Below are 15075 nucleotides of genomic sequence, written 5' to 3' on the forward strand. Positions count from 1 at the left end.
AGGTCTGAATACTTATGTAAATGTGATATTTCCGTTTTTTTATTTTGTATAAATTTGCAAACATTTCTCAAGACCTCTGTTTGCATTGTCATTATTGTGTGTAGGTTGATGAGCGGGAAAACCCCATTTAATGCATTTTAGAATAAGGCTGTATCGTAACAAAATGTGGAAAATCCTTTCCGAATGCACTGTAGGCTGAGCAGGATTTATTAGTGATGGTATACTATATCCACAGGAACCGGTTTTCAGCGTCCCACCTCCTTGTATATTAGTACATCATAAGAGTACACGGTTTGGTGTGTTTTCTGTAGTGTTTCCTATGTTAGGATCAGGATGGTTCAGCATGATTCACAGTCACATCAAGACATCAAGTCTTTGTTGCATAAACACCCTAGTCAGGCAAAAACAGTCCTCCTCGATAGCATGCTTTGCTTTCTTTTAATAATTGCTGGGCAGGGATAGCCTTGTTGCCGGTCTGTGTTCAGCTATTACGTTCCACTCCTTGTACTCTGTCGTTTGTCTTTGTCACGTGACACGGAGTACAAGGAGTGAGTGGAAGTTAGACAGGTACTCAGACTAGCGAAGGGACTGGGGGTAATTCATTGTAGTGCATGTTTGCATCCTTGTGCGAATTGAATAAAATGCTTTCAGCCAAGTATGAATAAAGCAAACCTCTTGTTTTAGTATTATGCTAATATGTTCACAGTTGCAGTCTGACAATTTGTGTACTTGAACTATTCACAGGCCATGCAGAAAGTTTAGGCCTCATCTGCAATTGGCTTATTCACAGATTCTGTACCGTGTGTGCAAGTTTACTTGTCGTCCGACTTCGGTTAAGGCCCTTTTGTTTGCTTTATTTATTTTGAAACAAAATAATTTTTACTGTACTCATTGAAGAATAATGCATAAATGATCACTTAGCCTACTTGAAACCAGTTTGTCTTGCTTTTGTTTTTTTTTAGCCTTTCAATAAACTAAACTTTTCTGTGCCACTTGAAGAATAAATGCAGAGTTTTACTTTTACTTAACAAGTTTGCCGTTTCTTTTTACTCTAGTAGACACCCTGATATTTTGAATATAACCTAATGCATTACCGTTGGTTGACAACGGTTGTTTTGATTTGTGGGTATTGAGAAGCCTTGTGTACCAAAACTAGAGATACACTCAGATTTGTGCAAATCTTGAGTGAATTGACTTTTAATTTATATACACTCAGCAAAAAAAGAAACGTCCTCTCACTGTCAACTGCGTTTATTTTCAGCAAACTTAACATGTGTAAATATTTGTATGAACCTAAGATTCAACAACTGAGACAAACTGAAATAGTTCCACAGACATGTGACTAACAGAAATGGAGTAATGTGTCCCTGAACAAAGGGGTGGTCAAAAGTAACAGTCAGTATCTGGTGTGGCCACCAGCTGCAATAAGTACTGCAGTGCATCTCCTCCTCATGGATTGCACCAGATTTGCCAGTTCTTGCTGTGAGATGTTACCCCACTCTTCCACCAAGGCACCTGCAAGTTCCCGGACATTTCTGGGGGGAATGGCCCTCGCCGTCAGCCTCTGATCCAACAGGTTCCAGACGTGCTCAATGGGATTGAGATCCAGGCTCTTCGCGCACAGAACGAGAAGTTTGGCTGGTGGCATTGTCATAATGGAGCGTCATGTCAGGATGAGCCTGCAGGAAGGGTGCCACATGAGGGAGGAGGATGTCTTCCCTGTAATGCACAGCGTTGCGATTGCCTGCAATGACAACAAGCTCAGTCCGATGATGCTGTGACACACCGCCCCAGACCATGACGGACCCGCCACCTCCAAATCAATCCCGCTCCAAAGTACAGGCCTCGGTATAACGCTCAATCCTTCGACGATAAACGTGAATCCGACCATCACCCCATGTAAGACAAAACCACAACTCGTCAGTGAAGAGCACTTTTTACCAGTCCTGTCTGGTCCACCCCTGGTGGGTTTGTGCCCATAGGCGACGTTGTTGCCGGTGATGTCTGGTGAGGACCTGCCTTACAACAGGCCTACAAGCCCTCAGTCCAGCCTCTCTCAGCCTATTGCGGACAGTCTGAGCACTGATGGAGGGATTGTGCGTTCCTGGTGTAACTTGGGCAGTTGTTGTTGCCATCCCGTACCTGTCCCGCAGGTGTGATGTTCGGATGTACCGATCCTGTGCAGGTGTTGTTACACGTGGTCTGCCATAGCGAGGACGATCAGCTGTCCATCCTGTCTCCCTGTAGTGCTGTCTTAGGCGTCTCACAGTACTGACATTGCAATTTATTGCCCTGGCCACATCTGCAGTCCTCATGCCTCCTTGCAGCATGCCTAAGGCACGTTCACACAGATGAGCAGGGACCCTGGGCATCTTTCTTTTGGTGTTTTTCAGAGTCAGTAGAAAGGCCTTTTTAGTGTCCTAAGTTTTTATAACTGTGACCTTAATTGCCTACCGTGTGTAAGCTGTTAGTGTCTTAACGGTCGTTCCACAGGTGCATGTTCATTAATTGTTTACGGTTCATTGAACAAGCTTTAAACAGTGTTTAAAACCCTTTACAATGAAGATCTGTGAAGTTATTTGGATTTTTACGAATTATCTTCGAAAGACAGGGTCCTGAAAAAGGGACGTTTCTTTTTTGCTGAGTTTATTTCACTACTCCCTTAGTTTTGTTTCCACTTTAATAAATTGATTGGTGATGTTGCTATCAATTTACCCATTTGTCTTATGTTCTTATTAAAATAATGTGCTTTTACAGCAGAAATGCCTTGCTGCACTTCTAGGTAAAAATGGATTTAGTACTATTTTACTTTATAGTCAAAAGGCAAAATTAGCAGCTTTTAACTAAAGTTAATCTAGCAAGTACCCCCCCCCTCCCCTCCACCTGATCTTATTCTGGTTTAGTAAGGGAACCACAAAGCATTTGTGTTATGTGAGATGGAGTTGATTCAAACATGAACACCGGTACGAAGGACCCAGCAGACTGAGGACATTATTTTGTATAATATATATTTGTATAATATATATTTGTATAATTTAGAGTTAAGTTGGAACATGTTTTTAAAAGCTGTCAATCTAAGCTAGTTGGAATGTCTCAAGCCATGATTATCTAAGATGTGTCTTAGACTGTGAGGATGCTGAGGATGCTGAATCGCAGGGTATCCGATCTCTAGTGTGCAGATGATTCACACACACACACACACACAGTCAATCTGCACCCATTTTAAAGCCAGACAAAGTTAATTGTCTTCTCACTCCTTCACCATGTTTTGTTTTTACATGGTACATTATCACAAGCATATATCTACCTGTGCACATATTCTTGAAATGGAACCCCTGTGTGTGCTTTCACGTAAATATTTAGGCTGAAGGGGTTACACGCAAGAATGCACTGCTCAAAATCACTTCATGTAAACTGTCATAAATCCCAACATATTTGTTTGTAGAATGTTAAACTGCACATAGCAATATCAGGTAAAACAAAGGCAACGTTTATTTGGTGTCATGTAGTGCTTATGTAGACCTGAAGAAGGACTTACTTACTTACTACTTGTAGAATCAAAAGGTAAAATTGTTGAGTGCCTAACACCCAGAGGAATTGGCTTAGTTAATTTGTTCCAAATTTTTACAAGGTCAACCAGTCATGTTATCACCAATGGTTTGTACACTCATGTATCTCCTCACACACAAATGTACACATTGTTAAACCTTGTTGGTGTCTCAATTACGTTTGTTCACTTCTTTTGCTCTCTCTTGGCATACACACACACACACTTTGCAATCTTCCGGTATGTGTAATTACTTTGGATTTGGTCTGCTACCACATCTACTATTTTAATAATAATGTATGTGCATTGGTACAAGTATATTGGCCAAGTTTTATGCTTACTCACCCCACAGTGAGTGAGGATGGAATTGAGTGACTCCCCTAAGCACACAGTCTTTGTCACACACACCCGTAGACCGCACCATCTCTTACATTCACATACAAGTGAACGATTGTATATTTGTCCTGTCCTTTTGCCTCTGACACACACCTACAGATACTAAAGGTGTTCTTCCTCCACAGGTCACGGAGCTGACGTGAAGTGCGTGGACTGGCATCCCACTAAAGGCCTGGTGGTTTCTGGGAGCAAAGATAGCCAGCAGCCAATAAAATTCTGGGATCCCAAGACCGGACAGAGTTTGGCCACACTGTGAGTTTTACTCAAAGGCAGCGGAAAGTGGCATAAAGCACCTCATCCCCAAAACCCAGAGCCGCCTGAGAAATTATCTAACAAAATGTGGTACTTCTCCGTTACAATTTGTGCCTTCTTGTTAAAATTGTTGTTACTGTGTAGTTTCTCAGTAGATGACTGATGTTAAAGGGAGCTGTAAAATAGTTCAACCTTTTTAAAATGCTTGAGGCAACTTGGAGGATAGAAAGAAACTTATACCCTTTTTACACTACTGTGCCAAGCTGATCTGTACTGTGATGGCTCTGATATACACCCTACCTCTTCGTCAGTCACGCCCATAAGAACACGGTGATGGAGGTGAAGTGGAACCTGAACGGTAACTGGCTGCTGACAGCATCACGCGACCACCTGTGTAAACTCTTTGACATCCGCAACCTCAAGGAGGAGCTGCAGGTGTTCCGAGGCCACAAGAAAGAGGCCACAGGTATGCTTTGTCTTGACTGACTTGACTTGGCTTATTCCATTTAGCACCTAGTTCAGCAAATGGCCTCTGCTGTAGTTAGAGGAATGTTATGATGCCAAATGTTGCTTAGTTTATTTACCATGTGTTTCCATGGATTGTTTCTGCAGTGCTCTGTCAAGGGTGTGAATAAGTCCTCTATCGTTTTTACTGGTGCAGGAGAAACTCCTTGAGTTGACATACCACTTTATTTTTGTGGTGATCCTGAGTTTGAGACATTAAACTTATGTTAGTGAAATATGTGTGTTAACCCTTTGTCTCCTGTCTCCAGCTGTAGCGTGGCACCCTGTCCACGAGGGCCTGTTCGCCAGCGGAGGCTCAGACGGATCCCTCCTCTTCTGGAACGTAGGGTAAGAGTGACAGCTCAACCCTCAAATCGACACACAGGATCTCGTTTCCTCTACCAATCACTTGCCAGAGGCCCGATTCCTTTGTCGGACTGTCATTTCATTGAACAAAGTAAAAAAAATGTATGATTGCAAGCATTAATCGTGTGTAAGAGGCCATGCGCATAAATGTAGTCAGGATACCTCAAAGTGAATAATTCCTACACAAAACCTGTATTCATGACATTAGACTTGTTACAAAGGACTGGGTTCATTACCAATTATGACCGTTTCATGTCACACCCCGCCCTTATGATTTTATTCCTACTGCGCTTTCTGTCAGTGTGGAGAAGGAGGTGGGCGGAATGGAGATGGCCCATGAGGGCATGATATGGAGCCTGGCGTGGCATCCGCTCGGGCACATCCTCTGCTCGGGATCCAACGACCACACCAGGTAAGCTTACAAGTTGCATACAGTGCATACGGAAAGTATTCAGTCCCCTTGACGTTTTCCACGTTTTGTTACATTAGAGCCTTGTTATAAAATTGATTAAATACAACATTTTTCCTCAATCTACACACAAAACCCCATAATGACAAAGCGAAAACAGGTTTTTATACATTTCTGCAAATGTATTAAAAATAGTAAATAGATACTTTATTTGCATTAGTATTCAGACCCTTTGCTATGAGACTTGAGATTTGAGCTCAGGTGCATCCTGTTTCAATTGATCATCCTTGAGATGTTTGATAAGACATGATTTGTCTATATAACACCTGTCACACCTGTCTATATAAGGTCCCACAGTTGACAGTGCATGTCAGGGCAAAAACCAAGCCATGTGGACGAAGGAATTGTCCGTAGAGCCCCAAGACAGGATTTTGTCGAGGCACAGATCTGGGGAAGGGTACCAAAACATGTCTGCAGCATTGAAGGTCCCCAAGAACACAATGGCCTCTTTCATTCTTCAATTGAACAAGTTTGGAACCACCACTCTACCTTGAGCAGGCCGCCCAGGCCAAACTGAGCAGTTGGGGGTGAAGGGCCTTGGACAGGGAGGTGACCAAGAACCCAATGGTTATTGTGACAAAGCTCCAGAGTGGAGATGGGAGAACCTTCCAGAAGGACAACCATCTCTGCAGCACTCCAACAATCATGCCTTTATGGTAGAGTGGCCAGACAGAAGCCACTCCTCAATAAACATTTGCCAAAAGGCACCTAAAGGACTCTCAGACAATGAGAGACAAGATTCTCTGTTCAGATGAAACCAAGATTGAACTCTTTGGCCTGAATGCCAAGCGTCACGTCTGGAGGAAACCTGGCACCATCCCTACGTGAAGCATGGTGGTGGCAGCATCATGCTGTGGGGATGTTTTTCAGCGGTAGGGACTGTGAGACTAGTAAGGATCGAGGGAATGAGGAACCGAGCAAAGTACAGAGAGATCCTTGATGAAAACCTGCTCCAGAGCACTCAGGACTTCAGACTGTGGCGAAGGTTCACCTTCCAACAGGACAATGACCCTCAGCACACAGCCAAGACAACGCAGGAGTGGCTTAGGGACAAGTCTCTGAATGTCCTTGAGAAGCCCAGTTAGACCCCGGACTTGAACCCAATCGAACATCTCTGGAGAGACCAAAAATATCTGTGCAGCGACGCTCCCCATCAAACTTGACACAGTTTGAGAGGATCTGCAGAGAAGAATGGGAGAAACTCCCCAAATACAGGTGTGCCAAGCTTGTAGCGTCATACCAAGAAGATTCAAGCATGTAATCGTTGCCAAAGGTGCTAAAACAAATTACTGAGTCATGGGTCTGAATACTTACGTTAAAGTGACATTTCAGCTTTTTATTTTAAATACATTTGCTAAATTTTCTAAACTTTTTGCTTTGTCATTTTGTAGTATTGTATGTAGATTGAGGGGGGAAAAAACAATGTAATACATTTTTGAGTAAGGCTGTAACATAATAAAGTATGGAAAACTCAAGGGGTCTGAATACTTTCCGAATGCACTGTATACACAAGACCTAGAGAATCACAACAATTGGGCGTACACTAACTCTCCACCCATACCAGAGTGTATACTGAACAAAAATATCAAAGCAACAAATGGTGTGACCACCATTTGCCTCATGAGGCGCGACACATCGCCTTGGCATACAGTTGATCAGGCTATTGATTTTGGAATGTTGTCCAACTCCACTTTAATGGCTGTGCGAAGTTGCTGGATATTGGCGAGAACTGGAACACACTGTCGTACATGTCGATCCAAAACATTCTCAATGGGTGACATGTCTGAGTCTGGAAGCCATGGAATAACTAGGAAATGTTCAGCTTCCAGGAATTGTGTACAGATCTTTGCATCATTACATTATCATGCTGAAAAATTAGGTGATGCCGGCAAATGAATGGCATTACAATGGGCCTCAGGATCTCATCACGTTATTTTTGTGCATTCAAATTGCCATTGATAAAATGCAATTGTGTTTGTTGTATGTAGCTTATGTCTGCACATACCATAACCCCACCGCCACCACAACGTTGACATCAGAAAACCGCTCGCTCACATGACGCCATACACTTGGTCTGCGGTTATGAGGCTGGTTGGACATACTGCGAAATTCTCAAAATGACGTTGGAGGAGGCTTATAGTCGAGAAATGAACATTCAATTATCTGGCAACAGCTCCGGTGGACATTCCTACAGTCAGCAGGCCAATTGTACGGTCCTTCAACTTGTTGTTTGACAAAACTGCACATTTTAGTGGCCTTTTATTGTCCCCAGCACAAGGTGCACCTGTCTAATGATCATGCTGTTTAATCAGCTTCTTTATATGCCACACCTGTCAGGTGGATGGATTACCCTTGTTAAAGAGAAATGCTCACTAACAGGGATGTAAACATTTGTGCACAACATTTTAGAGGAACAAGCTTTTTGTGAATATGGAACATTTCCCTGGATGTTCTATTTCAGCTCATGAAACATGGGACCAACACTTGTTGCGTTTTATATTTTTGTTCAGTGTAGACAGGGAAGCAAGACTAAATGGAATTGTTGATAAGGTTGAAAGATGAGGGTGTAACAATAAACTGATATAGATCAGAATCCGGTTCAAATGTTTAAGATACGAGCACGTTGGTCCGTGGGACTCTTAACTGATCCAAATGTGGCATGTATCGGTCAGAAAAACGATTAACTTTACAAACCACCGGTTCACTAATGTTTTTTACTCCCATTACTTTCCTTCCAAAAATTATTTGAGTCTTTTCTGACTGAACTGGGGCGCCCTTTCCTTATGTGCAACTGTGTATGACAGTAATGGATCTACAAGTCATCTTGCATGCCGAGCCACCCCCAATAGCTGTCATTCTCCTTTGTAACATTTCTACGCGCGGTGCACAGCTTCCCGCACTGTCCAGCGAGAGGTAGGCCTTAATTTAGAATGGAAAACTCATGTCTTAATGCAACAAATGTTAGTGCATCGAATCTCAACTAATCATTTTGAACTTAAACGTATCGTTCCTGTATCATATCGGAGCCGACATGGTTCTTGAATTGTCTTGTCTTGCACACCCCTATTGATAGACCTTTCTCCCATATTTATATCGTCCCATGGTTTGCTAAAGGCTCTGTTGGTAGGTTTTGGGTTTGATTTCCACACTGGCCGCATACTGAATGTGTTGCGAGAGTGGCAGATAGTCTAGGCTTAGAGCGTGGGGCCATTAACCTAAAGGTCTCTTGTTCAAAATCACGAGCCGACCAGGTGAAAAATTGTCTGTGCCCTTGTGCAAGGCACTTAATCCTAATTGCTCCAGGGTCGCCGTTGATAATGGCAAACCCTGCCCGGACCCCACTCTCCAAGGGTGTCTCAGGGTAGTTGGGATATGCAAAAAACACATTTCCAATTCACACATGAGTATAATACACACCTGTGAAATAGGACAAATTATTGTTATTTTGGATGTCTGTTCTGGTGTGCTTTGAAGTGTGACCTGCGTGATTTATATCCCTTTCAGTAAATTCTGGACGAGGAATCGGCCAGGGGACAAGATGAGGGACAGATACAATCTGAATTTGTTACCTGGGATGTCAGAGGATGGAGTGGAATACGGTATGATGTGTAGGAATATTTTGTGCGAGGTGTAAGTATGTATGCTGTGTGTGTGTTTTGAATTTGTCTGTGTATAGAGCCCCACAGTGGATGTCATAACAGGGAAATTGTTCCAATCTTTTTTCCACAGTTCATTTTTGCCGTAGGGAATTTTAGAATCACTTAAAATAAGGAATGTGTTTAGTGTAGGCTTACCATGGCATAATGTTTTGATAACCATGTAAATCTCTAGGACAAGGTGACTTTCATCAATATGTTCAGCTCTATTTACAAAATGCTAATTAGCATCAAAGTAGACAACATGCAAGACTACAAATCCCTGCAGGCTCGTGCACGTCGTCTCTAGCAGACAGCTTTGCTAACAGTTATTGTGTCAATTTAAAACTTGCACAAGACAGTTCACAGAATTGTCAATTGAATTAAATTTCACCAGTTTATTTATTACAATTTCGCTAACATTAGATAGTTAATCCAGACATTCTTACCTTTGCCTCGATTCGTCAGTCAAATGCCTGATCAACATGGCATTTGTAGTTCTTTGTTGGCCACATTAGCAGCTAATTAGCGTTTGATTTTTTGGGGGGTAAATACAGGCGAATATATTGATAAGTCACCTTGTCCTAGAGAGATTTACACGGTTATCAAAACGTCACGCCAGGGTAAGCCTACACGTAACACATCCCTTATTTTTAAGTGTTTCTATAATCCCCTATGGGAAAAATGTATGGTGGGAAAATTATTGGAACAATTTCCTTGTTTGACCGCTAGGTTTTATGGATATTATGACTCATACTGTGGTACTCGATTACTGGGCTGCACAACTGTGTTCACTAAGCAATAGACAGCAGATTATCCTTGTGCATGGATGATTATCTAAGCCATAAATGTTACACCTTTATGATCTAAAATAGATTCACTACTTCGGGTCCAAGGCGTGGAAGACGGAAACGGACAATCCAATGATTCTCAATTCCATTTGTGTTTGGGAGAATTCATATAAATTCATGAGGTGAAAAGAACCAATATCGCCAGGCACCCCTATTTGGAATAACCCCACCTTACCTCTAGTGTTTAGTGACAACACCTTTCAGTCCTGGCACCAAAGTGGCATCATGACTTTTGAACATGTACTATGATGGATCTCTACTGTCATTCAATCAATCTCAAGAAAGAGTTGGCTTATCCAAGGCTGATTTCTTTAAGTACAATCGCTTCAACAGAGTCTGGATGAACTGAAGGCATCTAGCATAGAAACAATCCTGAGAGAAGCTGCTACGCCAAAGAAGTCGATTGCCAAGTTATATCAAGGGTTGATTGAAACTCGACCTGATGGTTCAGAACCTAGAAGGAGACAATGGGAAACTGAGGAGAACCATTGGTCACAGATATGTGAAAATGCTCATACCTGCTCATAAGACATAAAGTACTGCAATTTAAGATCGTTCACAGGACATTTCATGCACTCCTGCCAGAATGCATGTAATGCACCCAGAAATGTCACATCTCTGTTGGAGATGCAAAAAGGAACTCTTATTGCATGGTCATTTTGGGATAATGTACAGTATTGTGCTGTCATTTCATTTTTGTCTAGAAATTTTTGTAATCTAGGTCTTTATGCTGCAAAGAAATGTATAGCTATCAATTGGAAAGCCTTGTATTCACCCTCAGTAACAAACTGAAGGACTGAACTATCTAGTTAAAAACAGAAATATTTGGCAGAATTTGGAGGACACGCGTTGATCACCTTAAAGAATGTTTTCTATAGTGGGTGTTTGAAGTCATGTAGAAAAAAATGTTTTTAACGTGTCCGGTCAAGGTTACATGGTGTCACCATTTGACTTGTTGTTCTGGGTCTGTTTGTTTTCCAGATGACATGGAGCCAAACAGCTTAGCTGCCATTCCTGGCATGGGGATCCCCGATCAGCTCAAAGCTGCCATGGAACAAGAGGCAAGCGGTGAGGACACACACGTACACACATTCACACTTCTCAAACAATTCTTTGTCTCGTCTAAGTCAAAGAGATGGTTTGGGGGGGGGGGGGGGGTTAAGGTTTAGTTTTGTAGTTGAATTAGCTCTAATAAAGTTGCAGCAATGGGCTGTGACTTCCACGGTCTATACAGTTCCAGCAAGGTTGGCGTGGTAGATTGGTGGACTATGGGTAACGTTGTTTGATTTTCTCAAGATAAAGAGACTGCAGCCGAGGAGGAGATGAGCATCCCAGGTCTGGATTGGGGGATTGAGGAGATTTTACAGAAAGACCAGAAGAAAGTGCCACAGAAGAAGGTCCCCTACGCCAAACCCATCCCTGCCCAATTCCAACAGGTAACTTAGTCTTGATTCAGTTTTGTATACAAGAAGCAAGAAAAACGAAGCAAGATGGGTCTGTTGTGAGTAAATTTGAGTATTTGCTCCGTGAAATTTCTCACTCTTTCTCACTTCCTTTGTCTCCTCCCGCTTTCCTTCCTTCAGGCCTGGGCGGATAATAAGGTGCCTCTCGTGCCACCGGGAGGAGAGAAGAAAGAAAGGATGGATGAGAAGAAAATGGATGGGAAGACCAACACCAACCCGATGATGCTAGAGGTGAGAGGTCCTCTTTGAAACAACAAAAATGTGTAACATGAATGAGCGATTGCAAGAGAAATGCATTTTAGGTCAATGGTCAACAAACCTAGCCCTGCAGTGCAGCTACAGGCATTTGTTTCAGATTAAAAGGATAGTTCATGCAAAATCTATATTTGGGCCTTAACTTGAGTTGTTTCTGAAGGCCCATGGTGACAAAATCCACAATAATCCATTATTTACTTCTGGCTAGCGTTGTCAGATTTCATGAACGGAAACGGCCGGACCGATGTTAGCAAAGCTGCACTACAAGCCGAAACTCCCTAAAAAACACTTCAAACTAAGTTTGGCAGTTGGACGTAGCAGGGATTTTTTTAACCTGCATACTGCTGAAATAATTGCTGGAATTTGGTTACTCAGAACTGGAACTATGTCCTCACGTAGCCACAGCACAGAGCATCTGTATGCATCTTCCAGTGATGACGTCATCCCCTGTGGCAGGCTCTTGGACTTGTATTGCTTTCCAGATGTGAACAAAACTGACCCGTGAACATAAGAAGTATCAGAGCATTAAAAAATGTGAATTTTATTGCAAAAATAACATTCTCGTGGGAAAGAAAACAGGTTCTTGCGAGTATCGACGCTAGTGTTTTTGAGGACGTTCCAGCTCGGCTGTTTCCATTCATGAAATCTGACGAAAATAATAGATTATTAGAAATAAATAGAGTAGATTATTATGGATTATTTCAACATGGGCCTTCAGACAGACACAACTGAAGGGAAGTGTAATTTTACTCAGATATAGATTTAACGTGAACTATCCCTTTAAACGATACGCTGAATCAGGTATGATAGGCTGAATCATTTTCCCCAGCAAATGAAGATGGACCGTATGAATCAGATGGATGGGAACATGCCTCCCCCGGGAGGTCCACAAGGACCCATGCCACCTTTCCCTGGTCAGGGAGGAACCATGCCCCCACCTCCTCAGGGCTTCCCCCAGTCCATGCCCCCTCAGCAGATGCCCCACAACATGGGGCCCCCCATGGGCCCTGGCGTCATGCAGGCTCCGTTCATGCGTCCGGGCCAGATGGGCCCCCCTCCAGGGTCCCAGCACCACCAGGGGCCTCCTCAGGGCATGATGGGTCCCCCTGACCTCCATGGGCCCCAAGGCATGCAGAGGCACCCCGGCCCCCACAGAAACATGGGCCCCCAGGGGCCTCACGGCATGCCTCCCGGACCCAGAGGGATGCAGGGCCCCCCCGGAAACATGCAGGGCCCCCCACCAGGAGGAATGATGGGGCCCCCTCCTCGAGGCCAGGGGCCTCCACCACAGGGGGGCATGATGCCCCCTCAGGGGAATATGATGGGCCCACAGGGACCCATGCAGGGCGGGGTGGGGATGGGGCCTCCCATGCAGAACCCTCCCAGGACACACGGCAACATGCCAAGCATGGGGGGCATGCATGGGATGGGCAACATGCAGGGGCCACCCCCAGGTGGGATGCACGGGCCCCCACCGGGTAACATGCAAGGACCCCCCGGGAACATGCAGGGCCCCTCTGGAAACATGCAAGGACCCCCAGGCAATATGCAGGGCCCACCAGGCAACATGCAGGGGCCTCCATCCTACATGCAGCACCAGGTGAGATTGTCAAACTAGCTGTAAAACAAATAAATGTCAGAAATATGAAGGTATGCTAATTTCATAAGAATGTGGCAAGAGCTTTTGTTGAATCTAAAGAGGTAAATATTAATCTGGGGAAATTGTAGCAACATTGTCTTGTTGGTTAGCCAACAACATTGAGTTCAAATTCAATATTTAAGCAGTAGGGCTGTTTGTGTGCAATATGAAATGATCCAAGATGGTTCAATTCAATGCTTATTGAAACGCCCCTTTGTGTTTACAAAAAGTCTCAAATCCTAAAAACTACACTTCACACAGGTGGGACAAAACACTGGCCCCATGATGCATGGGATGGGACAGCAAGGACCCAATGGCAAAGGTAGGTGAACACAAATTCTCATGAATCTAAGATAAAATCAACGTTTTTTTGGTCGCTTACACAGATTTGCAGATGTTATAGCAGTTGCAGCGAAATGCTTGTGTTTCTATCTCCAACAGTGCAGTAATACCTAGCAGTAAAAAATAAACTATATACACATAATCCAGAAAAAAAATCTGAAATGAAGAAATATCAGAACGAGCAATGTCAGAAACCGGAATATAAATACACTTCATGGCCAAAAGTATTTCAACAACCCTTGAAATGAATGGATTCGGCTATTTCAGCCACACCCGTTGCTGACAGCTTTATAAAATCGAGTGCACAGCCATGCAATCTCCATAGATAAACATTGGCAGTAGGATGGCCCGTGCTGAAGAGCTCAGTGACATTCAACGTGGCAGCGTCATAGGATGCCACCAGTCAGTTTGTCAAATTTCTGCCCTGCTAGAGCTGCCCGGGTCAACTGTAAGTGCTGTTATTGTGAAGTGGAAACGTTTAGGAGCAACAACGGCTCAGCCGTGAAGTGGCCTAGTCACACAAGCTCACAGAACGGGAACACCGTGTGCTGTAGCGCGTAAAAATTGTCTCTCCTCAGTTGCAACACTCACTACCAATTTCCAAACCGCCTCTGGAAGCAACATCAGCACAAGAACTGTTCTTTGTGAGCTTCATGAAATGGAGCCATGGCCGAGCAGCTGCACACAAGCCTAAGATCACGATGCACAATGCCAAGCGTTGGATCTGGAGCAGTGGAAATGCGTTTTCTGGAGTGATGAATCACGCTTCACCATCTGGCAGTCCCACGGACAAATCTGGGTTCGGCAGATATCAGGAGAACGCTACCTGCCCCAATGCATAGTGCCAACTGTAAAGTTTGTTGGTGGAGGATGTTTGGGTGTTTTTTCATGGTTCGAGCTAGGCCCCTTAGTTCCAGTGAAGGGAAATTAGCATGCAATGACAGTTTGGGGAAGGCCCTTTCCTTTTTCAGCATGACAATGCCCCCTTGAAAAAAGTGAGGTCCATACAGAAATGGTTTGTTGAGATCTGTGTGGAAGAACTTGAATGGCCTGCACAGAGCCCTGACCTTAACTCCATCAAACACCTTTGGGGATGAATTGGAATGCTGACTGCGAGCCAGGCCTAATTGCCCAACATCAGTGCCCAACCTCTCTAATGGTCTTGTGGCTGAATGGAAGCACGTCCCCGCAGCAATGTTCCAACAACTAGTGGAAAGCTTTCCCAGAAGAGTGGAGGCAGAAGTATGTGATGTGTGTGTATGTGATGTGTGTGTGTGTGTGTGTGTGTGTGTGTGTGTGTGTGTGTGTGTGTGTGTGTGTGTGTGTGTGTGTGTGTATGTATATATACACTACCGT

The 15075-nt window shown here is 43.8% G+C and overlaps 1 protein-coding gene across 5 annotated transcripts in view; it reads left to right on the plus strand.

Annotated features, from left to right (window-relative positions):
• The window catches only part of wdr33 (WD repeat domain 33), a 41383-nt gene that overhangs the window by 17881 nt on the left and 8427 nt on the right, over window positions 1-15075 (plus strand). For 4 of the 5 annotated variants that reach the window (XM_055867615.1, XM_055867618.1, XM_055867616.1 and 1 more), the window contains exons 8-17: window positions 4069-4195; window positions 4507-4661; window positions 4969-5047; window positions 5367-5477; window positions 9039-9133; window positions 11002-11088; window positions 11317-11456; window positions 11604-11714; window positions 12568-13338; window positions 13639-13699. In XM_055867615.1, coding sequence (XP_055723590.1) covers window positions 4069-4195; window positions 4507-4661; window positions 4969-5047; window positions 5367-5477; window positions 9039-9133; window positions 11002-11088; window positions 11317-11456; window positions 11604-11714; window positions 12568-13338; window positions 13639-13699 — 1737 coding nt within the window. The remainder of the gene's footprint in view (window positions 1-4068; window positions 4196-4506; window positions 4662-4968; window positions 5048-5366; window positions 5478-9038; window positions 9134-11001; window positions 11089-11316; window positions 11457-11603; window positions 11715-12567; window positions 13339-13638; window positions 13700-15075) is intronic. The other variant, XM_055867617.1, reaches the window with a different exon arrangement.

Source organism: Salvelinus fontinalis, chromosome 17 (genome assembly GCF_029448725.1).
Source record: "Salvelinus fontinalis isolate EN_2023a chromosome 17, ASM2944872v1, whole genome shotgun sequence".
Taxonomy (NCBI): Eukaryota; Metazoa; Chordata; class Actinopteri; order Salmoniformes; family Salmonidae; genus Salvelinus; species Salvelinus fontinalis.